This window comes from Rattus rattus, chromosome 4, assembly GCF_011064425.1.
Source record: "Rattus rattus isolate New Zealand chromosome 4, Rrattus_CSIRO_v1, whole genome shotgun sequence".
Classification (NCBI taxonomy): domain Eukaryota; kingdom Metazoa; phylum Chordata; class Mammalia; order Rodentia; family Muridae; genus Rattus; species Rattus rattus.
In genome coordinates this window covers 86,980,502-87,007,466 of record NC_046157.1, presented here as the reverse complement: position 1 = coordinate 87,007,466, position 26,965 = coordinate 86,980,502, and the positions used below count along the sequence as shown (strand labels likewise).

The window sequence follows — 26,965 nt, the reverse complement described above, 5'->3', positions numbered from 1 at the left end:
ATTCAGTGATCTATTGTTTCTTCAGACCTAAACATACTCATCTTTATCAACCTCAGATCTCCAGACTCTCCATTTAAGAGATGGTGAATACACGGTAAAGAGAGCCATCTTTTGGAACTGTGTGCTGTATAACTGAAAGGCCTGGCTAACTTCTGTGTTTTACCCTGGACAAAAACATCAAAACATAAGCTATAATTTAAAAAAAAAAAAGTTTAAATTACTGATCTGGATGATTGTAATTATAGAATATAGCAAACCACAGAATGAAATAAGTAACATCAAGGGACAATGAATTACACAATCTAAACGGCTTGGTTTAATGTAAATATGTGTCATTCTGTTTGTAAATATATTAAAGAAAATTGGTACAAAATATATTAAATGATAAATGTGTATTAGTCCTATAAAGGACTCTAAAAAGTAAAACCCTATCATTTTGACCAAAGAAATAATTTTCAAATGCATATGTAAGCAACTTGTAGAGGAAAAAAAAAAAAAAAAAACAGAAAAATATGGAAGAAATTAAAGAAAAAAGAAACAGAAAGGGTAAATTCTTTTTAAGTATAGATTTATAAAGTACAGCATACTCATGTAAAATGCCTTCAATACAACCAATTTAGGGTTACAACACCAAGACAATTTTGCATTCTAAAACTCTCTCAGGTTCTCCATTTAAGATATCAGATAAAACAAAATAGTGCACATTTGGATTTATAATATACCTAAAGCCTTCATATGTGATCTATTGTTAATTAACAACAGATTTACACTATGAAAATGGCACACCAGGCATCAACTGTACAGCCACATCTGTCACTCTGACAGCCACTTACGCTTCTGTATGTTCTGAGGAAGTTGTGGATGCTTTTTCAAAAAGCCAAGCAAAATAACCAATTATGGGGGAAAAGACCTGATTTGTATGGTTGCCATTTTTTTGGAGATGTATTATCAAGAGTATTTTAAATTATAATCAAAAAGGTTTTTGAAAATGAACTTGGTTGTATTTTAAAATGGAAAACCAAAAGGGTTAGAATAGACAGACACACGCATACACTTTCAGCAGAATTACAAAGATTGATGTGCACCACCTACTTATACTGAATATACTACTTTGATTTCTTTTATAAATTGTTATCTTACCAAAATGGAGAAGGGTAGGATAATTTCCTGACACGTAAGAAGGGAGGAAACATGGCAAACAGGCTAGGAAACAAAATCTGGAAAGAAAAGTCAAGGATAGGAATGTCTAGAAAAAAGACTAAATCAAAAAAATTATTTTACAAAGCAGGAGAAAAAGAACAGTTGTAGAATGAATAGAAGCATTTCAATGTCTAGTAACCACAGGCTATCTGAACTTACACAAAACCTTATTAGATAGATTTGATATTTGTTATTAGACAGATTTGATTTACTCCTTTGCCTTTCAAAAGAAAAATTTTAAATTACTCTCAATTTCAATATACATTATGATTTTTTAGCAATATTACTTATGTTATTCACTGGACAACACAAAGACAGTTTCTAAAAGGACAGCTTATTATTTTAAGAGGCCAAGGGTACAAATCACTTCTGACATCTTATAAGATAGTTGTAACTAAAATTACACCATCAGTTAGTGAAGTTCTAGTGTTTGGTGCATTATAGTGATAAAGGTGATTTTAATTTAATGACACTGTAAAATAAAAATATGCCAAAAAGCAAATAGTACATTTAAATACTATAATTTTGATTCAATGTAATCTCTGACATCTCTCATTGTTTGTTTGTAAGTATGTACATGAGAGACACTAAAGCCTAATGTTAACTCCATGATCTAGGCAAAAGAACCATTACTAGGAATAATGGTTTGGATACAAATCTCACTGCATGTGTTTACTACTTAATAATAACCTTATTTGAAAAGTTCCATCATAAATTCTTCCTTAAAAAAAATACATGAGTATTAAAAAATTCAAAACACAGTAAATAAACTATAATGGTAAGACAAAGGATAATTCAACAATATCACAGATGCCTTTGAATCCCATATATACAACAAAGATTTACTTTTAATCGTAAAAGAATTTATCAGAGGAAAAAACAAGATGTTTTTATCAAAGGACACTTCATTTGAACTTCTCAATGTAATTGTAATGCTACTAGTAAATTTTCTTATGCTACTAGTAAATGTTCTAAAACTAATTTAAAAAATAATTTTGCTGGTAGAAGAATTACTTTAGAAGTATCTGAATCATGTTAACTTATAATTAACTGGTAATGGCGGTGAAATTTTCATTTTATTTTATTAAAACATATTTTTGATGAAGCATTTGAGAAAGAGAAAGCAACTGAAGCAGGCTTCCCATCAGCTCTGCAATCGCAGTACTGCTACACATGAACACTGGTCGGGATGGAAATTACTCCATGCCATTAAAAGAAAAAAGGAAACTCAAATGAATATTCTAGGGATGACTTGTTTTTTAAGCATCTATATTTCTATATATATATATGTTTATTTTTAGTTCTGTAAATGGGCAATTGTGAGAATAAGGTAAGGAAATCAAGTCTTTCATAGACAAAGGAGAAACAGAATGAAACTGATTAGAAAGTGCGGAGGGCTTAAAGGAATGAAGCATTCACAGTAACTTCCCCATCCCAAATAAACATGGTCATTTGGTCACAAGTTAAGCAAGACAATGATCTGAGGAATAAACCTGCTTACAACCAATCAGCTATTAAACAGAATCCCCAGTTTCAACAGCGATGTCAGTGTGGTTCCTAATATACTATTTCATGTTACATTATTTAAAAGACAATGGAACTATCAATAAGAGGTGTTTGTCTGTTTTACATTTTCCTCTTTTAAAAGATTGTGTTTTATTTTTATTATATGAATGTGTCTGTGTGTAGGTTATGCCCTCAGAAGAGGGGTTCCTAACCCCAGGAACTGGGGCAACCAGCAGTTGTGAGCTGTCCCATGTGGGTGCTATACTAACCTCACAGTTTAGTTCTCGATCACCCGGCCATCTCCCCAGCCCTCCTTTCCATGTGTGAGACTTACAAACTGTGCTCTGCCCTAATGCTAAATCTGAAGTTGTATTGAACCCAAATCTCACAGGAGAGGAAGAAAACATCTATAAGGACAGACTGAAAAGCCCAAAATTGAAAATGCTTCACAGATCAAGCGTTTGTGTGGCAACATGACTACCAGTGAATAATTCCACAGCTGGCTTCAAGGATATAAGTGGCAGGCACGGTGAAAACAAATGTGCAGTAAAAACATGACCAACTTACCGTGAGCAAATCTGTATCAAAGCTGCACATACAGACGATGTTTCTAAGAGCTATCTGCGGCTACCGTATTGATGAGACCTTCCATCCTAGCAGAGAACCTAGGTCTCGACTACTGCTAAGGATTGCACTACTGTTCATTAAAAGGTTTTTACTAAATTCCCCAAATTGGTAATTACTGACACAGAACATAAGTGTGGCACACCACCAAAGTTAGTCAAATTAAGTCAAAGAACCAAGGACAGTTACTTAAAAGTTAACTGTTGATTTCCTGCCTTGGGACAGTTTCAGTATCTCTAAACCACTGTTTCCTTATTAAAGAAAACAATCTTAAGCTAAAAAAACTGTGACTTTTCAAACTCTGTTCTACAAGGCCTGTACGTGAAGACTGAAGAGCCACTACTGATATAAAACAAACATGGCTTTTAATTTTCCAACCATCTGCACTGATAAACCAAAATGAAACACGAAAATGGGACTATAAAGTGTAATTACTGCTGAAGTTTAAACTGTCAGCCTGGAGCCAAACAGTCCTCTATGACAGTAGGACTGTCTTCAGAGCACCACAGCATTTATCGATATGCAAGGACTGTGGCGCTCATCACTGGGACTGAGTGTGTTGATGTGTCTGCATGTAACTCTGTTACCATATAAAATGTAGGAAACAGCATCTGTTTCCTAGGGCTAAAATAAAATTAAAAATATACGTGAAAAGTCCTTTAAGAAATGTAAGAAACTAAAAAGAAGTGTAAAATGTTATATAAATATCTATTTCCATAAAGTAATGAATACTAATGCTCTTAAAGGAAGAACTTAACCAAGATGCCTTTGCCTCCAGCTCTCCACCTTCCCACTGTGTAAAGAACCCGAAGAATGGACAAACACAAGATGACCAGAAACTAACAACAAACAAAAAACAAAAAAACCAAATCTAAAGAACACTATTGGTAAAAGTGAAGCCTGTTGATAATAAAATATTCCCTTGTAGATAACAGGTTTCTCCAGATAAAAATAAATATTTTTAAGTTTTATAAACTACAATTACTGCTGGCACTGAAAGTCTGTCATCCTAGTACTTTTTAAAAGCGCGTGGGCAGATACAGGTGGCAGCCAGAAGAGGGCTTCAGATCCCCTGGAACTGGCGTTACAGTCCGCTGTAAGCCTGTGAGCCACCGTGTGGGTTTAGGGAGGAGTAGCCAGTACTCTTGACCACTGAGCCATCTCTCCAGGTCCTCATTTTCAAATTTCAAACCGAAATGTACTCAACTCCGACAAACGTAAAAGATATGGTCATTACGTAATGCCCAAGACAGACTGAAGCACTGAGCATGTCTGTTGGTCTTGCTCATGTTTTGCTTCTCAATAAGAAATTTCTGCTCAGACAGAGCTATATTCTGCCCACCTAGCATCCTCACTTTTCCACTCTGGCTACTAAATTTTAAGCCCATTTCAACTGGCTGGCATTATTTACTTCTGCAAGTTGCATACAAATTTAAGAGTCTAAAAATCCATCTGAGTCCTTTTTTAATCTTGCCCATTCTGGCTTACCTGTTTCTTTTGAGTTCCTGGCTACCAAGGCATCAAGGTCTACTGACTTTGGTCTAACTGGCAATTGTTCAGGATCTAGCTTTGGTTTTGATAAAGGTTCAGTATCGATCTTTGAAGAAATTGTAGATACTTCTCCATTAATTCTGAAATGAGAAAACAAACATGCAAGAAAAATCACTTGGAGACCAACTAGAACTAACTTCCTTTCTTTATTTATTTATTTATCTATCTATTTATTTATTATTTTATGTATAAGTACTCTGTAGCTGTCCTCAAACACACCAGAAGAGGACATCAGATCTCATTACAGATGGTTGTGAGCCACCATGTGGTTGCTGGGAATTGAACTCAGGACTTCTGGAAGAGCACTCAGTGCTCTTAACCACTGAGCCATCTCTCCAGCCCCAAATAGAACTTTTAAATAGTGGTTTAACGACATTAAAGATATTTTGTGTAACAGAATACTGATTTCCACCTGTTCTGTAAAACTATGCATAAACATAAGCTGCTAATGCTAAAACTAATTACAACAAAATCAGAAATGTTAAAAGCAGTTTCATTCATTTATTCTAAATATATGATTAACATTTAATAAAATTAATAGTCTACAATGAAATAAACGTATGGGAAACAGATATTTAAACTTTGAAAGGCAACAAGCCCTTTAGGGTAATTGAAACTGTAGGTAATCAATGTCTAATTTTAAATTAGGTTAAGGCTTACTTGGCTGTTGGAGGTGGAGGAGGAACTGGCTTTTCCGGCCGCTTTGGGTACATTGTTCCAGGAGACCTCAGTAAATTATTGGCTTTGGTAGGTGGAGTAGGCTTTTTGGGTGGGACTTGAGGAGCAGCTGGTTTAGAAGGTTTCTGTTCTAGCAGTGATTTTTCATCTGATGATTAAAAAAATACTTATTATTAGTGAAAAAGTATTTAGGTTGTTTTTCTTATACATTATTGCCAGGCTAGGAAAACATGAGGCAGAGACCAATATTAACCTTCATGTTCTGTATGTGTATAAGTGTTCACTGTTTGAAGGTTGCACTATAATGTGTCTAGGAATCTTTTAAAAAGTGATCCACGGAAGCCAAAACTCACTCAACACCTGATTAGATATAACACATGCTTTTAGCTATGCCTCCAGTAGTCTTTGCTGTTAGAGGTGTTAACACTATTTTATGAAGTAATTCAATGAATAGATATTTCTGGATAGTACAAAATAACTGTATTATGAATAACTGTATGCCACACTCATTAAAAACAACTTCACCAACAAAAAGGCACCAGACACTGTAGACCTACATACAGCGTGTTCACACCCTTATACCTACATGCAACGTGTTCACACCCTTAGACCTACAAACAGCATGTTCACACCCTTATACCTACATGCAACGTGTTCACACCCTTATACCTACATACAGCGTGTTCACACCCTTATTTTTCACGTATTAACCACAAATACTAACAGATCATCTGCAGACACACAGTTCAGATCCCTAGTCCACTAGTGAGTGTAACCGTCACAATTAAAAAATAATAAACTTAGGCCCAACACTGAATAACTGTCTTTGAGAAAAGAATGTATATGAAAGTCTAAAAGCAATTATATGAAATTCCCCCTTAATCAGAAACTAGGAAATATTAAACTTGAACCAACAACACAACTCTTTTAAAATTAAAAATTTCTCAAAAATATACAACATAAGGTGCTGGATGGAGAGCTGGCTCAGAAGTTAGGAGCACTGGCTGCTCTTGCAGAGGACCTGTGTTCAGTTCCCAGAACCCACATGATAACCCATCGTCTGCGACTGCAGGCCCAGGGATCTGATGCCCTCTTCTGGTATCCTTGGTATTAGCCATGCATACCATGCACAAATAGTCATACAGACAAATCTTACAAAATAAAAACAAGTATACTGCCTATATTCTATCATGTGTATAATTATTCCCTTAGAGCTTGTGAAAAATAGCAATCTGATCGTCCTTTAAGATAAAAGTTTGTTTGTTTGTTCTTTAAAAAGACAAAGTCTATCTAGTCCTGGCTATCCTGGAACTTACAATGTAGACCAGGTTGGACTTGAGCTCACAGAAATCCTCCTGTCTCCCAAGTGCTGGGACTAAAGGTGTGAGCCACCATGCCTGGCTAAAAGTCTATTTTTACACGGCCTTGAAAATATAATAATGCATCACATACCTATACCACTAGGAGAAAAAAAACAAAACTTCCTATTTCTGGCCATAATCAAGTAGCCCTCTATAGCATTACACCAGCTAAATTTGAATTTCTAGAAAATACTGAAAAATGTTTTAGCAGAAAGGAGTCTTTGCTAAACTTATCCCTCCATCTAGCCCACTCCCACTGTCAATAACTGTCCTGTTTCTAATCACATGTTCCTGATACAATCCTTTGCCCTGTCTTAATAAACTGTCCTATTCTATTTCTAATCACGTGTTCCTGATAATCCTTTGCCCTGGGACACAGAAGCCTGGAACTGTATGTTTCCCTGATACTCTGGGCCTTCTCACTGTTCCTCTGACCTCCGCAGTAACGTAAACGGCAGCGCTTACTCTCCACCTCCCTGTTTCTGGCAGCTGCTGAGGTTTCCAGCATTCAGAAGGCCTCACAGTAATCCCGAAGCAAACTCCCAAGTGCCCTTAAAGGTGTGCGGAACCCTCTGCACAACTGGGCACCCTACATGCCTGTGTCTGCCTTCACCTCTGCATCAGGCCAATTGACTTCCTTCTGCTGCCTGTGAAGTGTCTCTGGAATAGGCTGAGAAGGTAAACAAAACTCTAACAAATCAGAGTTTTAAATATAATGACAAAAACATACAATCAGACAGTAGAAAATCCCTACAATATAAAACAGGAAAGACAGAAACTCAAACGGCCTTGAGTGTGATGGTAACTTGCACCCAGTGAGAAAGAGAGACTCAATTTCCACAACTGTCCTCCACTCACACACACCTTTGAATTGACACACAGATCATATATACACATAATAATCCATTTTTTTAAAAAAAATCTAAACTAAAAAAATCTTAAAAAAAGGAAATAAATAAAATTCTGTTCTACAAGAAAAATAAGCACCCACACAATGGAAAAAGGTGTTTGTAAAAAAAAAAGAGAGAGAGAAAAACACACATGTGATAAAGGGCAGCTACTCAAAATAAACAAAGAACTCTTAAACTCAGTTAAAAAACTGATTTAAAAAAACAAAGATTTAACATACAGTTCACCAAAGATATAAGTTGACAAGCACATGAAAAGACGTTCAATATCAGAAATCATCATTAGGAAAGTGAAAACATGACACCATCACACAGTTATGAGAATACAAATCCAAAACAAAGAAAGCATTACATAGTGCCAAGGACACAAAACAATCTTCCACTACTAACTGAAATAGAAATACAACACGGTACAGCTACTATGGGACTAGTTTGGCAGTTGCTTACAAGAAGAAGCACACTCTTACCAAATGATCCCGTTATCACTGGTATTTATTTCATCCTCAGTATTTAGCTTGGTACTTAAGTAAATGAACTAAAATGTACACTGGCACAAAAATCTGCACATGTTAACAGCAGCTTTACTTACAACTGCAAAACCTAGAACCAACCAAAGAATTCCTTACTGAGTGTGGCATGCACAGAAATCAAACAGCAGTGAAAGCTTTAATGGGGTGCCAGGTCATAAGAACACTGGTAGATTTGTATACACATAATAAAGGAAAGAAGGCAATGAAAATGGCTACATACTATGGGAGATGTAAAAAGTATAGAACAGGTGAGGGAAGAGTGACTGCCAAAGGTTAGGAAGAGGGAAACAGAGAGAGAGAGAGCAGAGGACATCCAGGACAATCAAAGTACTCTGATGGCACAAGGGTGGATACATGACACTACATATTTGCCCACCCAACTGAATGTATAACATGTAGCAAACTCAACAGTCTGAACTCTTGAAGATAATAGCATGTCAACTATAATTATAACCACCAGCCACTACCAATACACTACTCAGATGCAGGGTGTTTACAGTAAAGAGACTGTAGGCATATAGGAGAACTTATACTACGTGAGTACAGGATAGGGGGGGTCACACATGCCACAAGACATGTGTAGAGGTCATAGGACAACCTTGATGTAGCTGCAGGAACCAAACTCTGACCATAAGGCTTGTGCAGCAATGTACTTTTACCTGCTGAGTCAATCTTGCTAGCCCTAGGTTCAATTTTCTATGACTCAAAAATTAAATACAAGAAAGAAAGAAGGGGGTGAGGGAGAGAGGGAAAATCAGTTAAGAAGTCACAATAATTTAGGCAAGAGACAACAGGCTAAACTGTTAACATGGACATAGAAATAAAAGCATCCTGAAGAAAAATTCATGGTTCCGCCCAATTAAGAGAGAGAGAGAGAGAGAGAGAGAGAGAGAGAGAGAGAGAGAGAGAGAGAGAGAGTGTGTGTATGTGTATACGTATACAGTCTTACTTTCCTAAACTTAATATAAAACGTTGACAAAATGCATGGTGTCTTACGAAAACATGCCCAAGTTCATGCCCAATGGATTAAAGAATACCTAGTAATCTCCACTGTTAAATTCTAAAGGATTTTTTTAAAATTTATTTTCTCCAAATCATTATAAAAATAACAGGTCAATTATCTAGTACCTAGTCTCTTAAATACCTAGTTTCTTAATACAAAACAATAAATACTTCATCTTACTGAAGGATTCATTTAACCCTAACCTATTCAGTAAGATCAAAGATTTAACTTCCTATCAGTTTGACACAACCCTCATTACTGGAAAACTCTTGATGGTGAAAAGTAAAAATCAAACAGTACATGAAGAAAGTGTAAATGATCTATTGTGATGGTCACGTTTCTCTAAGAGGTGATCAAAGGGTAAGGGGGAGGGGCAGCCTTACCTTTGTCTTCAGCCTTTAGAGGAAAAGTCTTCTTCTCTACAGCTAACAGGTCAGGTTTTGGAGCTGGGAAGTGGGGAAGACAGTGAATACTAACTTTTAAAAATATACAGAGTAAGAACAAAACGATGGTAATTTCTGTCACTCAATCAAACACTAGAATTCAAAATAATTTATCATGTATATTTGGATTAACACCACTAATGTTCCTTGACTTAGCACATTTGTCTTCTGAATGCATCTACATATATAAGACTACATTTTCTTTCAATGGCAAAGCCGTATAACAGGGATGCCATAATTGTAACACACCTGAAATTCTGGCACTCAGGAGGCACAGGCAGAAATCTGAGGCTAATGTGAACTATCTAGTTAGCTCAAGGTTCACTTTCAGCTACATAGTGAAATCCTGTCTCGAAAACCAAAAGAAAACAAAAACCGGAAACAAAAAGAACACACACACAAAGCCTCCGAACTGTAATTAGGTATCTAGGAATACTTGCGGAAAGAAGCATTTGTTCAAAATAAATACAGGAATAAAAAAGTACATTATGGGGCCAGATACTGTGGGACACACCTCTAAACCCAGCACTGCAGAGTCGGAAGCAGGCAGATCTCTCTGAGATAGGTCAACCTGGTCTACATAAGTTCAAGACTAACCAGATCTACATGGTGCACAGACGGACGGACAGATGGATGGATGGACAGACACACAAAACAACCATACACATAAAATAATGTTTTAAAAGAAGTATTTCAGTCAAGTAATTCTAAAACGGGTTTAAACTTGATTAGCTTTATTAATTAATTCAATATTCCTGCTAGTGAAGTGCCCAAGTTACCTCTAAGATCGCCATTTTATTTTATTTTTAGAGACAGTCTAACTATATAGTCGAGGCTGCCTTGAATTTACAATCCTAAAAGCACTGGGGTTAAAAATATACACCACCATCTCTAACTAAGATCCTTATTTTATATCATTTGTACTTTTAAAAAGATGAACATTTAATTCAAGTGAACATTTAATTCTGTATAATTCAAATTACCTTAATTATTCATTTTAACTGTATTTGCTTTTAAAATTCAATGGTCTACCTTATTGATTTTTTAACTTCAGAATATTAAAAATAACAAACTAAACAACTGATGTGATCACAAACCTGGACCTTTTGCAGGAGGAGGTGGTTTCTTTGGTTTCTGGAGGAAGGGAGAAAGATTAAAATTAATTAACTACTTAAAGTTAAGATAAATTAATTCTTGCCAAAATTAATAAAATATTAAAAACATAACAGGGCTGGAGAGATGGCTCAGCGGTTAAGGGCACCGGCTGCTCTTCCAGAGGTCCTGAGATCAATTCCCAGCAACCACATGGTGGCTCACAACCATGTGAGATCTGTAATGAGATCTGACGCCCTCTTCTGGTATTTCTGAAGACAGCTACAGTGTACTTACATATAATAAATAAATAAATCTTTAAAGAAAAGCATAACTCTAGAAAGGGTCACTGAAAAAATATTATTACATCCAAATGGATTCCTTGCTCAAAAGTTAGTCAAATACTTTTTTAAAAAATTTAATTAGGTAAGACCGAAAAGGTCTTGAGCAAAATGTTTTCATGCTCATTTAATTAGTTTTAGCTTTCTAAACATCAATTTGCTTTTCTTCATAGCTCAGGGATACAAACTTTGTGAAAAACACATGAAGGGGTAAGTAATAGGCCCCAATGGAGAAACTACTATTGATGCTTTCTATATAGACACAATATAAAATTTATACTCATAGTGTTGCTCTCTGACTCAATCAGAGCAGTTTCCGTGTTTAGCAACCTGTATGTAATGCTGTCTCCTAACAAGCGAGTGCAGAGAGTAAACTCCCTCTCAGCACTCAGCACTAAGCTGCCTGTGTGTCTCATCCCCGCAAAGTGTGGGGACATCGTAGAATGTGAGACACATGACATGGAAAGGGGTGCTGTGGAGAGCTGGTTTTGGATGTGATGTGCATTGCATCCATGAACTCAAAGCAGCAAGACTGAGGCAGCCCATCAGACTGCATCATGCACTGAGGAGGGCTCGGAGGGGTCCCTCCCCCTGAGAAGGTACAGGCAGTGACTGGATCCTAGAGATGAGCTGTCATTTTTCTGTGCTGGAGCCACTGGTAATTTGCCCTTGCTCAAGGCTCAAGTGAATAAAGCCCAGCCACAGCCAACTGTAATAAATACAGATGAGTCCAAAGAAAAATGTAACCAGTAAGAACAGGAACCTGAAAGGGTCTGCTGGAAAGGAAGGCTGTAGTGAGAAGGGGGTGTGACTAGAATAACGAAGGGAGGGAATGTGATCCATGTATAAACTGTGAAAGGGAAGTTATAAAAAAAACAAAACACAAGAGAAATTAAACAAAAAGAGTAACAAATAGAGAGGCATAGCTTTCCTTCTTAAGTCTAAAGAATTCTCATAGTTACAGTTAAAGGCAAAGGTCTCCTTTCCCCTCAATTTCTAAGCATTAATTCACTTCATTTAAAGACTTCATTTAAAGTTTCTTTTATTTTTAAATATGTATTTATGTATTATATATAGCACACTGTAGCTGTCTTCAGACACACCAGAAGAGGGCATCAGATCTCATTACAGATGGTTGTGAGCCAGCATGTGGTTGCTGAGATTTGAACTCAGGACCTCTGGAAGAGCAGTCAGTGCTCTTAACCACTGAGTCATCTCTCCCGCCCTCAATTAAAGTTTCTAACACTTTTAATTATGTTGCTCCAAGTTAAGAATAAGTAATAAGTAACAAAATAAAAGCAGAAAAACAGTGCTCGTTAAGAAAAGATTAAAAGTAGACTGAATGTAATATAGCAAGGGACAGAACTCAGACAGCCTAAGCTCCTGTAGAGTAATTGTCAGCGATGTACTAATTAAAGACTCCAAGGAGTAGCATGCCCCACAAGGCTTGAACTCAAGGTAGACAACCTATCTTGCTGTGTACATCTAACTGTTCTGCCTTCATTTGTAAGCTCGGGGGCAGCCTTGTATGGGGAGAGAGTGTCAAAAGGCAGATGATCTAGTACAAATGAATGACTCAGTGTTTTGTTAATACAGAAATAATACATGGATAAGGAGGCAAATGCTCAGCTTCAAAATACCTTAAAATGAACTGACACTCTTCATTAACATTAAATACTCTCATTCAGAAAGGTAGGGATTTATTCAATTTATATAAAGCCAGCTTTTTGGTAAGTAAGGAAAAATAAACAAGTCAAAGCTGCTTTTCAGTACATATAGTCAATGTCAAGAATAAAATACAGGACTAAAACATAATACTGTTTCATGGCAAATCAATTTTTTACTTAAATGTATAATCTTATGAAACTATGAAATGTATCTAATAGCAATGCAAAAACATTATTTTTGAAAAAATATTGGTAAGCAATGTATTATCATCATTAAAATACAAACAGAATCTTACTGGAAAGTCTTTATCTAGTTCACTTATCTGAACAGCAAAGTTATCTGGAAACACTCCTTCTTTACCATTCAGTTCACCTTTCCACCAGCCTGCTTCTCCAGTCTCCTAAAATGCAAACCACACAGTTACACAATGGAAGCTATGTATATATATGCGTGTGTGTGTGTGTGTGTGTGTGTGTAGCGAAGGGGTCCTTACCAGGTAGCCCAGGCTAGCTCAAATTTACCATCTTCCTGTTCCTACGTCTGCAGGCACGCGCTAGTAGTTAAATGAGGGAAAGTTCACAAAGAGCTAGGAAAGTGATGAATTCCATTAGCTTTAAAGGGCAAGGGCTGGGGTGGGTAACCTGAACACTAGTATAAAGTTTTCCTAGAAAAAAAACATTCCCGCATATTACTTTTAGCAGGAGATACATTGAATTTAACATAGGTGTGGTGGTGCATGCCTTAAATCCCAGAACCCAGGAGGCTGACACTCACAGATACCGGAGTTTGAGGCCAGCTTAGAGAGGTCCATGCAAGCCAGAGCAAGGCCCCCCATTAACTACAACAACAACAACAACAACAAACATCTGGTTTACTGTCTCAAGCTACCCTAACATTTTATATGTACATACTGAAAAGTACTTATCTAGTAGCTTTAGAAATTAGCATTCTGCATAAAATATTAAGTTCTATCAGTCTAACTATGAATATTAAAATTATAAGGGGTGGTATCAAATGAGTAGACTACATCATCTACCATGTGGGATGCTATATGAAACACAGGATATATTAGTTTCATTAAAGTAACCTTTTTGCTATCTTTTTTTAATTCATAATGTGTATACTTTAAAAGTACACAATAAAATATATTTCCAAAACATCACATACACTAACCCAAATGTTAACAGTTTAAACAGTAAGATGAACTTCAAAACAAAAGACATCACAGAATTATAGCAAAAGTATTATTCTCTTATAAGTAATTATTATTATAACATTGTACCCAGACCTAAATTTGTCCCATTATATGGCCTTAGAATTTATCCTTAGAATGACCTAAACAATCATTTATTTCTTTAAAATAGGTGTACCAAGAATGGGGAGATGGCTCAGCAGATAGAGGGCCTTGACATCAAGCCTGATAACCTGAGTTCAAATCTGGTGGTGCAGTGTGGAATCTGGAGAGAGCCAATTCCCATAGGTTGTCCTTGGAATTCCACATGCATGGCATGAGATTCGCCCCCCATCATGGGTTCACCATCTCACTTGGGAGGATGAGTCCCATGACCTGTTACTAATAAACATTTAGGTTATACAGTTCTTGGAGTTAATAAAGGAGTAAGTGATGTGAATAATGGCCATTTCTTTTTCAGATTTCTTATTTTAAATATTTGGTTATTTTGTCTGCATGTGTGAATATGCATCATGCACATGCCTGGTGCCTGCAGAAGTGAAAAGAGGGTGTGTAGTCCCCTGGAACTAGAGTTAGAATGGCTCTAAACAACATGTAAGTGCTGGAACTGTACCCTGGTCCTCTGTAAGACCAACAAGTGCTCTTAACTACTCAACCATCTCTCCAGCCCCGATCACTCTTCTTTAAGATTTATTTGTACTTATGAGTACACTGTAGCTGTCTTCAGACACCAGAAGAGGGCAACAGATCCCATTACAGATGGCTGTGAGCCACCATGTGGTTGCTGGGAATTGAACTCAGGACCTCTGGGAAGAGCAGTCAGTGCTCTTAACCACTGAGCCATCTCTCCAGTCCAATCACTGGTTTTTAATATATCAATTTTAAGTAATATACACAATAAAACCTTTTTAAAAGATTTCCCAGAACCCCAAAATAAAATGTCCAAATAAAGTTAATACTCTAGAGGCAACACAAGAAGGTACTTCTGTGAATGATGGATCACTAAGACTACCTTACCTTACTTATCAAATGGATTATCTCCCCTTCTCTAAACGTAAGTTCATCTTCATTGGTTCCTGTATAGGGAAATACTGTTTTGCAATATTCCTTAGCTGAAACAAAGAATATAAATACTGTGACTTACAGATTGATTGATGCAGCAGATACTTATTAAGCCTCTGTGCAAAGTAATATACTCAACTAAGAATTAAAGGTTAAATAACTTTAAAATGTAAACTCAATGTTAAAAAAGATTTCACTATCACTCAGATATTACTCAGTGTCTGATATGTATCAGGAATAGTTAAAACTTTAGAGATTCTAAAGTGAACATAACACATCAGAATTCTAAGCCTCGTGCACTTTTCTCCAGTAGGATTTACTATTCTGGGAATTGGTACAGTATAACAAGTTCCTCTAGTGGGTTAGTAATATAAAGTGTATTTACACTGTAGGAGTTTATTTTAGAACTCACCTTTAATCTTGCCATCTATGTCTGGTTTTGTTACCTCCACATTCTGGGTTCTAGAGCCCAGTGACTGTAGAATTAAAGGCTACAAGAGACAAAAGACACCATTAACTAGCTTAAGTTAAAATAAAAATAATACGCTCTTTAAAGACTGTACTTTTCAGGCTGGGGAGACGGCTCAGTGGTTAAGATTTCTTGTTGCTCCTCCAGAAGTCCCAGGTTTAATTCCCAGAACCCACACAGTGGTTCACAACCATCTGGAACTCTAGTTTCAGAAGATCCAACCCCCTTTCTGGCCTCCAATGGTACCAGGCACACATGTAGTACAGAGATATACATGTAGGCAAAACATATAAAACAAAAATAAATGAATAAAGAATGGTTTTAAGATTTTACTTTAATTTTAAATGTCTGTATATGTGCCTGTGTGCGGAAACATGCACATGGATTCAGATGCCATAAAGGCCAAAGGATGGTATTGGTGAGGCCTGGAGATCAAAGTACAGGTGGCTCTGAGTCCCCAGACATGGATATTAGGAACTGCACTCTGGTCTTCCACAAGAACAATATGAATTCCTAACTGCTGAGCTGTGTCTCCAGCCCAGGAAATGACTGTTAAACCATTTTCTTTTACATTTGTCCAACCCTCCCTAATGATCCTAAAACTAAACAATAAAAAATTAGCAATCTCAAAAATTCCTCAAAGAATAGCTAGTATTATTACATGTATAAGTGTTTTGCCCTCATGTATGTATACCTGTGCACCACGTGTGTACAGTGCCCATGGAGGCCAACGAAGACAGTGGATTCTGGGAGTGGAGACACAGATGGCTGTAGTTGCTAAGAATGTAACCTAGTTCCTCTGCGAAAGTAGCAGTGCTCCTAACCACTCAGCTCTCCTTCCAGGACCAACAGTCGCTAATTTTTTAAACAACCTAAAAATGATAACTATACTCTAGTGTGCACATTATGATTTAATAATTTCTAAAATAGATGTATATTAAAACTTAATCCTTACAATTTTCTGCATCAAGTGGGGATTACCAATCCTCCTTTTTACATTAGGAAGCAGCTAACCCATCATTTTAGTCCTGAAGCCCAGCTCTCAACCTACAAAAGTGGATGGACTCTTAGCAACATTAGACCTTAAAACAGAGGGGACTTTTGACATGTACTTTACTTATCTATATTTAAGCATTTCTTACAGGTATACAATATATTTTTTGACCGCTTCATACATGAAAATTGAATCTACATCACTCCCCCACCCCATCCCGGAAATAGAGGGCATATTTAGCCCGCTCTGAATGAAAACATTTAGGTGCTCTAACGAAGTACACTTACATAGTCTTCTCAGACATTTCTCCATACAGTACGGAAGGGTCTGCACCGCCTTCAACAACTGTTTCCTTGAGTATTCTACTCCCTCAGTCAGTATATATGACATTAGTTCTCAATGGTTAAAAATATTAATACACCAATAATTAATCTATCATTATTTTTTGTGTCTTCCAAAATACCCAATTTAATTTCTCCCAAGTGTAACTGGATCTCTTAATATGGTATCATTCTACTTTATTAAATAAGGTAACTCTGAGATTACTCTCACTAGTAGCTGAGTAGTAGACATCATTAAGTATGACTGGCAGGATACTAATATAACATCACTAATCAAAGTTATTTAATACAATTATACACTTTTAGAGCTCAAAGTAACCCACTGTCCCTCATAGAGCGAGAAACTATAGAACACAATCGTCACAGTCGATTAGAGCCCATAATTATTTTCTGTCTTTCCTTTCCTTTACCATTTTTTTTTTTTTTTTAAAGAAAGCATTTTACTATGTAGCCCGAACTGGCCTGGAAATTGCAATGTAGACCAGACAAGCCTCGAACTCCTGGAGATTTGCCTAACTCTGCATCCTGAGTGCTGGGATTTAAACAGGGACATCATCACACTGGACTAGGCCCTAAAATCTTAAAGCCACTGAATCTCAAAGATGGGAAAGGGAAGGGTAGGGCAAGTCTGGGCAGGAAGCAGAAGAGCTCTTTCCTGAATCCAACTCACAATTAGAAAACTATGTAGCAAGCTGGTAGAGAAGACTTTTGAAAACCACTACCTTATGCTTAGCTGAGCAAGCTAGGAAACAGCTTTACTCTGTGGTTCCTCGCTCCATTCCCATGAGTCCTACTTTGACTTCCCTCAATAACAGACTGAGCTGAATATACACTCTCCTCCCCCAGGTTACTTCTGGTCTATGTGTACTACAGTAAGAGAACCAAACCAGTACACTACCTTTTCTGATTTCTTCTCCTCTGTTTCACTACTGGAAGTTCTTGTCCTAAGTTTCACAGAGCCTTCTTTAAAAATGTCTCCAAATCCAACTCCTCGGATCTTCTTTGGCTGTGTAACTGATCCAGGAGCTGGTTCACTCCCATTCCCCGGAGATGGCATAGGTGAGGTAGGGCCAGTCAAAGAAACTTCTAAAAGAATAATTTCTTTTTGAAGAATGATACCCAGAATTATAAAAATCTTTACATCACTTTCTACAATAGCTATGCCTTATACTTTGTAATTTAAAAAGAATAATGTCAATAAGATAAATAACGTGGTATTCAAACATCCTAGAGCAGGAAGTATACTACATCGATTGTTGTTGATAAGTTGATATAAAAGAGTAACTATTCTAAGTATAATTATCTGTATGACTAAGAAATTCAGGAAACTAACACAAAAGATTCTCAGCAAGATGCTACAGCTTAGATATGGTTTGTCTCCTAAAGGTTCATGTGGTTGAAGTCTGGTCCCAATACAAATGGTATAGGCAGGTGATGGGACATTTAGGAAGTGGCACCCAGCAGGAGATGACTGACTGATGTGGAAGGATTAACACTGATGTTAGGATCTGCAGGAAGAGATTCCTCAGAGTATTGGACTCTAAAAGAAGCTTCACAGTAGGAGTTCTTTCGTATAAGACTCTTTGGTGTTAATAGAACCATCCTAGATTTAGTAAGTCTTCTAGAGAATATCCAGTTCTAGCTCTCTTGTAACCTGTTTTGAGGCTCTGACAGTATACTTACCAGTTTGGCAATCTTGGCCTGTCAATTTTCAGACCATTTATATTTAATAATTACCAATGTTTAAATCTACTAAATTTCTACTTGTATTATTTATTTATTCATGTTTATTCCTTTGCTCTCTTCTTCTCACCTTGGTTTATCCCAGTATTTATTAGCATTCCGTTCACAGCTTATTAAATCCACCTCTACAATAGCTCAAATGTACACTAACAGTCATTGAACAAATATCTCACTATTCACCCTGAGATCTGTCCCTTTAGTTCTTTCATTAAATTGATACAGCATCGCTACTTCACACTTTGTACCCTCATGTGGTGACATAAAATATTTTTTTTAAAAATCCCAAATGCAATCCTTTGTTGAAACATTAACAAGGAAATCATGAATTATACTGGGTGTTCAGGAAGAGTAATACAACACAGACACCTGATGAAAACATAACAATTAGAAACAATCCAGCTTATCATTAATTTTATGACAGCCTAGATGCTTTAAAGATGGCCCCACGTCTTCTTGTGTTTGTGTATAAGCATGGGAAGAGAGGGAGGAAGGAGGGAGGGAGGGAAAAAGGGAGGGAGGGAAATGAGATGAAGAGAGGTTATCTTGATTATCTTTATTTGGATATTTCCATATTCCCTAGCAGGTCTCTACCTCAAGATGTCCAAAGTAAATTCACCATCTCTCCCCTTAAACCTGTCTTCAGCAACAGCATCTGCATCAACCCATGTCTACCTGGTAACCTCCGGGCCTCTTCTCCAGTCTCTCGCCATAGCCCACCACTAGATCCTATGTAATACAGCGCCTACTGCGTAGCTCTCCCATTCTACCCATGTCCTTCCATCACCACAGCATTTTTCTAGTTTACACAAATACTCCTTCTACACATCACCAAAACTCTCTCAACTGGTCCGCCACCCGACTCTTCTTCACTTGTACTCTCCACACTACAGCCAAAACAATCCAGCTGGTAAAAATAGTTGATCATTTTATCCTCCCGGGCAAGCCTTCTCTGTGACTGAGTGTTTTAAGCCTTAACCTGAGTTTCTCCATCCCTAACATTTACCACATTCACCTATTAATCCATAGTCACTCTGATCTGAATGTCTTTCAGGATCTTGAAAAACCTATGCTTTTTTCCTTCACTCTTCTTCAAGTATGCTGAGGCACTGCCTATTTACTTGAGGTCTCACTATATGAATGATTTCTTCAAAAAGCTCCTTCTCACACAAATCTGTAGTACTCTGCTGTTTCTTTTCACAAATATTTGTTGGGTCAAACTGCATTAACTTTGACATATTTTATAAATAACCTTTTATTCTGAATGAAACAAAAGCTTCAAAGTTGAAGGGGAGCAGCTTTCTTATTAATTGCTGAATCCCCAGTCTGGCACAGTATGTTGTACAAGCACTCGATACTAAAAAGAAACAAACTGTGTGTGTTAAATTAAGTGAGCAGCAGTATTAACATGCAGCATCCTTTCAGTCTTTCGCTGTTAGATCTCATGTTTAATGTGCCTCTACTGACATTAAATGGACTCTCAGACCTTTGCTCCGATATCTCAACCATGGTTGAGGGAAATTAGAATCCACAGGGAAATGACAGGGCAACAAAACTAAAAAATGTCTATTACCTTATATCTTGTCCATGCCCTCCATACACTAAACAGCATAAAAGAAAGGAGCAGAAGCCCAGCTTTAATTTTTTTACAAAGTGGATAATCAGAAGTTCCAATTTCATCTCCATTAAAGAGTAATAACAATACCCTCAAAACATCAACATGTCACACTATTCCACAAAATAGGTATTTAGCAATTAACAAAACTTCATATATTCTAGTAAGTAGCACGCTCTCTCTCTCTCTCTCTCTCTCTCTCTCTCTCTCTCTCTCTCTCTCTCTCTCTCTCTCTCTCTCTGTGTGTGTCATGTTAATAAGGAAGAGTAAAGTCTGCTTCAAAAAGAAATCAAAGAAAACAAGTGAAGTTAAAGAGTTGGAAGCTTTGGTTTTTTATACAGAGCAGTCAGGAAAGGCATCAATCCTGAAGTGATTAATAAAAGAATCCTAAATCAGACAAGAAGCCATCAGAATATTTCAAAGAGCCTTTCAAGCAAAGCCCCAGTGTGGTCACTACCCAAGTAGAAATATGATTAGGTATATGATGGCTGCTTGTTTACTCACTTTTCCTGTTTTCACTTAGAAAGACAGACAAGTATTTCCATTGTTTTGGGTACTATAGTGGTTTGAAAAGGATGGTACCCATAACATAGGGAGGGGCACTATTAGGAGAGGTGCCTTCTTAGAGTAGGTGTGGCTTTGTTGGAGGAGGTATGATACTAGGATGTAGGTCTGAAGTCTCAGGAGTCCAAGCCACACCCAGTGCTGCCTGTGGATCCAGATGTAGAACTCTCAGCTCCTTTCCAGCTCCCTGTCTGCCTGCATGCTGCCATGCTTCCAGCTAAGACAATAAGGGACTAAACCTGTCAACTGCAAGCCAGCCCCAATTAAATGTTTGCCTTTCTAAAAGTTGCTGTGTTCATGGTGTCTCTTCAAAGCAATAGAAACCTTAAGGCAGGTATTCTAAATAAAACTGAACTGACGTGCTACCAATTCCTTCTATGAAGCCACAATTACTCTTATACCTAAACCACACAAAGACCCAACAAAGAAAGAGAACTTCAGACCAATTTCCCTTATGAATATTGACGAAAAAATACTCAATAAAATTCTTGCAAACAGAATCAAAGAGCACATCAAAACAATCAACCATCATGATGAAGTAGGCTTCATTCCAGGTATGCAGGGATGGTTTAAAATACAGAAAACCATCAACATAATCCACTAGATAAACAAACTCAAAGAAAAAAACCACATGATCATGTCAGTATATGCTGAGAAAGCATTTGACAAAATTCAACACCCCTTCATGATAAAAGTCCTGGAAGGAACAGGAATTCAAGGCCCATACCTAAACATAGTAAAAGCCATATACAGCAAACCAGTAACTAACATTAAACTAAATGAAGAGAAACTTGAAGCAATCCCATTAAAATCAGGGACTAGACAAGGCTGCCCACTCTCTCCCTACTTACTCAAAATTGTTCTCGAACTCCTAGCCAGAGCAATCGGACAACAAAAAGAGATCAAAAGGATACAGATTGGAAAGGAAGAAGTCAAAATATCACTATTTGCAGATGATATGATAATATATTTAAGTGATCCCAAAAATTCCACCAGAGAACTACTAAAGCTGATAAACACCTTAAGCAAAGTGGATGGGTATAAAACTAACTCAAATAAATCAGTAGCCTTCTTCTATACAAAAGAAAAACAAGCTGAGAATGAAATTAGGGCAACGACACCCTTCATAGTAGTCCCAAATAATATAAAGTACCTCGGTGTGACTTTAACCAAGCAAGTAAAAGGTGTGTTTGATAAGAACTTCAAGCCTCTGAAGAAAGAAACTGAAAATCTCAGGATCTCCCATGCTCATGGATTGGCAGGATTAATATACTAAAAATGGCCATTTTACCAAAAGCGATCTACAGATTCAATGCAATCCCCATCAAAATTCCAACCCAATTCTTCACAGAGTTAGACAGAACAACTTGCAAATCCATCTGGAATAACAAAAAACCCAGGATAGCTAAAACTATCCTCAACAATAAAAGGACTTCCAGGGGAATTACTATCCCTGAACTCAAGCAGTATCACAGAGCAATAAATAGTGATAAAAACTGTATGGTATTGGTACAGAGACAGGCAGACAGACCAGTGGAATAGAACTGAAGACCCAGAAATGAACCCACACACCTATGGTCACTTGATTTTTGACAAAGGAGCCAAAACTGTCCAATGGAAAAAAGATAGCCTTTTTAGCAAATGGCGCTGGTTCAACTGGAGGTCAGCATGTAGAAGAATGCAGATCGATCCATTCTTATCACCCTGTACAAAGCTTAAGTCCAAGTGGATCAAGGACCTCCACATCAAACCAGATACACTCAAACTAATAGAAGAAGAAGTGGGGAAGAATCTCGAACACATGGGAACTGGAGAAAATTTCCTGAACAAAACACCAATGGCTTATGCTCTAAGATCAAGAATTGACAAATGGGATCTCATAAAACTACAAAGCTTCTGTAAGGCAAAGGACACTGTTGTTAAGACAAAATGGCAACCAACAGATTGGGAAAATATCTTTACCAATCCTACAACAGATAGAGGCCTTATATCCAAAATATACAAAGAACTCACGATCTTAGACTGCAGGGAGACAAATCACCCTATTAAAAAATGGGGTTCAGAACTAAACAAAGAATTCACAGCTGAGGAATGCCAAATGGCTGAGAAACACCTAAAGAAATGTTCAACACCTTTAGTCATTAGGGAAATGCAAATCAAAACAACCCTGAGATTTCACCTCACACCAGTCAGAATGGCTAAGATCAAAAACTCAGGTGACAGCAGATGCTGGAGAGGAAGTGGAGAAAGAGGAACATTCCTCCATTGTTGGTGGGATTGCAGACTGGTACAAACCATTCTGGAAACTAGTCTGGAGGTTCCTCAGAAAATTGGACATTGCACTACCTGAGGACCCAGCTATACCTCTCTTGGCATAAACCCACAAGATGCCCCAACATATAAAAAGACACATGCTCCACTATGTTCATAGCAGCCTTATTTATAATAGCCAGAAGCTGGAAAGAACCCAGATGCCCTTCAACAGAGGAATGGATACAGAAAATGTGGTACATCTACACAATGGAATATTACTCAGCTATCAAAAACAATGACTTTATGAAATTCATAGGCAAATGGATGGAACTGGAAAATATCATCCTGAGTGAGGTAACCCAATCACAGAAAAAACACACATGATATGCACTCATTGATAAGTGGCTATTAGCCCAAGTGCTCGAATTACCCTAGATGCGCAGAACACATGAAACTCAAGAAGGATGACCAAAATGTGGATGCTTCACTCCTTCTTTAAAAGGGGAACAAGAATACCCTTAGGAGGGGATAGGGAAGCAAAGTTTAGAACAGAGGCTGAAGGAACGCCCATTCAGAGCCTGTCCCACATGTGGCCCATACATATACAGCCACCAAACTAGAGAAGATGGATGAAGCAAAGAAGTGCAGGCTGACAGGAACCGGATCTAGATCCTTCCTGAGAGACACAGCCAGAATAAGGCAAATACATAGGCGAATGCCAGCAGCAAACCACTGAATTGAGAACGGGACCCCCGTTGAAGGAATCAGAGAAAGGAACTGAAAGAGCTGAAGGGGCTTGAGACCCCATATGAACAACAATGCCTACCAACCAGAGCTTCCAGGACTAAACCACTACCCAAAGACTATACATGGACTGACCCTGGGCTCCAACCTCATAGGTAGCAATGAATAGCCTAGTAAGATCACCAGTGGAAGGGGAAGCCCTTGGTCCTGCCAAGACTGAACCCCCAGTGAACAGGATTCTTGGGGGGAGGGCAGTAATGGAGGGAGGATGGGGAGGGGAACACCCAGATAGAAGGGGAGGGGGAGGGGTTAGGGAGATGTTGGCCTGGAAACCAGGAAAGGTAATAACAATTGAAATGTAAATAAGAAATACCCAATTTAATAAAGATGGGGAAAAAATGAAACGAAAATTGTTACTAACTCATTCACTTTTATATACATTACTTCAAACCATGTTATTAACTAACATTCACAATATATTTACTTCCTAATAAAATCATAGTCAACTGCAAAAAAAACTGGAAATTAATGTATGCAATCAATTATGCCTAAATTATATGCAAATTCTATGACATTTTAGAAATAAACTGTAGTCCTCTGATAGTCATGTCTGTATCTAACCCTAGAAGCTAGTCCCCCAGCTCCTAAACAATGCACTGAATCCACTCAAGAAAGATCAAAACAACTGATCTATGCTCTCCAAACGTCTCAATGCCCAGAAAAGAAGATAAAAAAAAATAAATAAATAAAGGAACGAGTCTAAAGACAAGAAATAATGTGTGTGGTCCTGGGACCAGAAGGAAAAAAAATCATTACAAAAGTACAAAAGAACAATTAAAGAAATCTAGAAATACACTATGTGTGAAACATAATCAATATAAAGTGTCCTGATTTAACAGTGACAATAATGTAACTGTGAGACTATCCTTCTTCTCAGAAAATTAATAAGATTTTTAAAGCAGATACAGAGCGAACATGAGCAGTAGCTAGCCCAGGGTGGATGGCTCCCAGTGCACACATCCGTGTGAAGAGTACACAGAACTCTTTCATTTTTATGTTTACCCAAGTAAAAAGAAACACTTCTAGTACATGCCTGTAATCTGAGCATCTGGGAGGCTGAGGCAGGAGAATTACCATGAATTTGAGGCCAACCTGGACTACTGTAAGATTCTCATTCAGAATAAAATAAGCAAAAAAACAAAATTCCTCAAAAGATGATTTGGCTGCAGAGAAAACAGAATCTGGCATAAGAATAATGAAAATAAAGTGAGATGCTCCTGCACGCTTTCTTGATTATTAAGGCAGGCCATTTACACAGCCAGCAGTACGAAGAGTAGTACCCACAAGCAATGGGGAAAACAGAGTCCGGGAAAGGAGAATCATTCAGCCAGGCATGTTCCCTTTTATTTCCATTACGCTTTGTGTTTAAGACTGCGTTAGCTGAAACTTACTAAACATGCACCGGAGCACCTCAAAGAAAAGTCACAGTGAGCACTTCAGGGTCTCCACCAACCTGATTCCTCCTGAGCGTCGTGCGTTTCACCGTCATCTGTGAACTCTAATTCTTTCACAAAGTTTGAGGGAAACAGTCCCAACTTATTGTTCAGGGTTCCACTCCACCAGCCTTCTTCTACCTGAAAGAGTTCACAGCTCAAAAGTGATAAAATTCCTTTAAGTGAAAACCTTCATTCTATGGAAAAATGGAACTGTAAAAATAAATGAGCAAATGAGCAAAATGACGTAAAAGAAGCACTTAAAAAAAAGAAACCACAACAAGGGAAAATGGTTTAAGTGAATAAGTCTAATTAATTTTTCTAAACTAGTATCAGATGAGTCATGCATGGAAAGCATCATATTATTTGCCTTTTGCAATGTTTACAATGAGACTCACAATCAGTTACATGCTATAAAGCAAATACTTTTTACTAAACTGACAGATACTAGAGTTAAATGCATAACCAAGGAAACACATAGCTCCTGACTGGAATAGCACTCACACATTACTGGGCCCTGCTTTATAACTATAACATATCTTTTAGTTTAAAATTTTTGTTTGAGGGGTTGGGGATTTAGCTCAGTGGTAGAGCGCTTGCCTAGCAAGCGCAAGGCCCTGGGTTCGGTCCCCAGCTCCGAAAAAAAGAAAAGGAAAAAAAACAAACAAAAATAAAATTTTTGTTTGAACAAAGTTTAATAACTCTTAAGAATATGAATTCCCAGACCAGTAAAATGACTCATCGGTAAGAGTGCTTGCCTACCTTAACTACCTGAGTTTGATCCCTGAAAGCCACAGTAGAAGAAAATTGACTCTCAAAAGTTGTCCTCTGACCTCTACACATGTGCTATAACACAAGCATAAAACACATGCTCGCACACGCACACTCTGAAATTAAGAATACAGAAAATCAGAGTTCAGGTCCCAACACCCATATCAGACAGCTTATAATCATCCTAGCTCTTGGAACTCAGACATTTCCAACAACCTCAAGTACCAGCACACACATGCACATGCCTGCATAGACCCACACACATATGCATAATTAAAAATAAATTTTAACCTCAAGAGACAGGAGGCCCTAGGGAATTTAGAAGTCTGGTGGGAGAGGGGTGGTAGGGACATCCTCATGGAGACATGGGAGTAGGGAGGAGGTATGGGCAACAGTCAAGAGGGTGGACCAGGAAGGGGATAAAATCTGTAATGTAAAGAACGGGGGCAGGGGGACACTCTGGAGAGATGGCTCAGAGGTTAGAGCACTGACTGCTCTTTCCAACTCAATTCCCAGCAACCCCATGGTGGCTCACAACCATCTGTAATGGGGACTGATGCCCTCTTCTGGTGTGTCTGAAGACAGCTACGTGAAATAAATAAATAAATCTTAAAAAAAAAAACAAATAAAATTTAAAAGACTAAAATGCAAAAGCATTTATAAAGATAATTGGCCTAAGTGGTAAAAATTGTATTTTCCCCTTTCAGTTAAAGAATGGCAAAATTATTTTGTCGTTTATTTCATTATTGTATTCATTTTACGTGTATGGCTATTTGCCTAAATGTTTGTCTATGCACCATATGTGGCCATAAGAGGGTGTCA

General features: G+C 37.6%; 1 protein-coding gene across 2 annotated transcripts in view; it reads right to left on the bottom strand.

Moving 5' to 3' along the window:
* Positions 1-26,965, bottom strand: part of Cd2ap (CD2 associated protein) — a 62,538-nt gene that overhangs the window by 14,779 nt on the left and 20,794 nt on the right. For both annotated transcript variants that reach the window (XM_032900706.1, XM_032900705.1), the window contains exons 5-12: positions 25,393-25,513; positions 17,862-18,049; positions 15,572-15,650; positions 15,115-15,209; positions 13,201-13,305; positions 10,902-10,938; positions 5,542-5,707; positions 4,819-4,961 (exon numbers count right to left, since the gene is read on the bottom strand). In XM_032900706.1, coding sequence (XP_032756597.1) covers positions 4,819-4,961; positions 5,542-5,707; positions 10,902-10,938; positions 13,201-13,305; positions 15,115-15,209; positions 15,572-15,650; positions 17,862-18,049; positions 25,393-25,513 — 934 coding nt within the window. The remainder of the gene's footprint in view (positions 1-4,818; positions 4,962-5,541; positions 5,708-10,901; positions 10,939-13,200; positions 13,306-15,114; positions 15,210-15,571; positions 15,651-17,861; positions 18,050-25,392; positions 25,514-26,965) is intronic.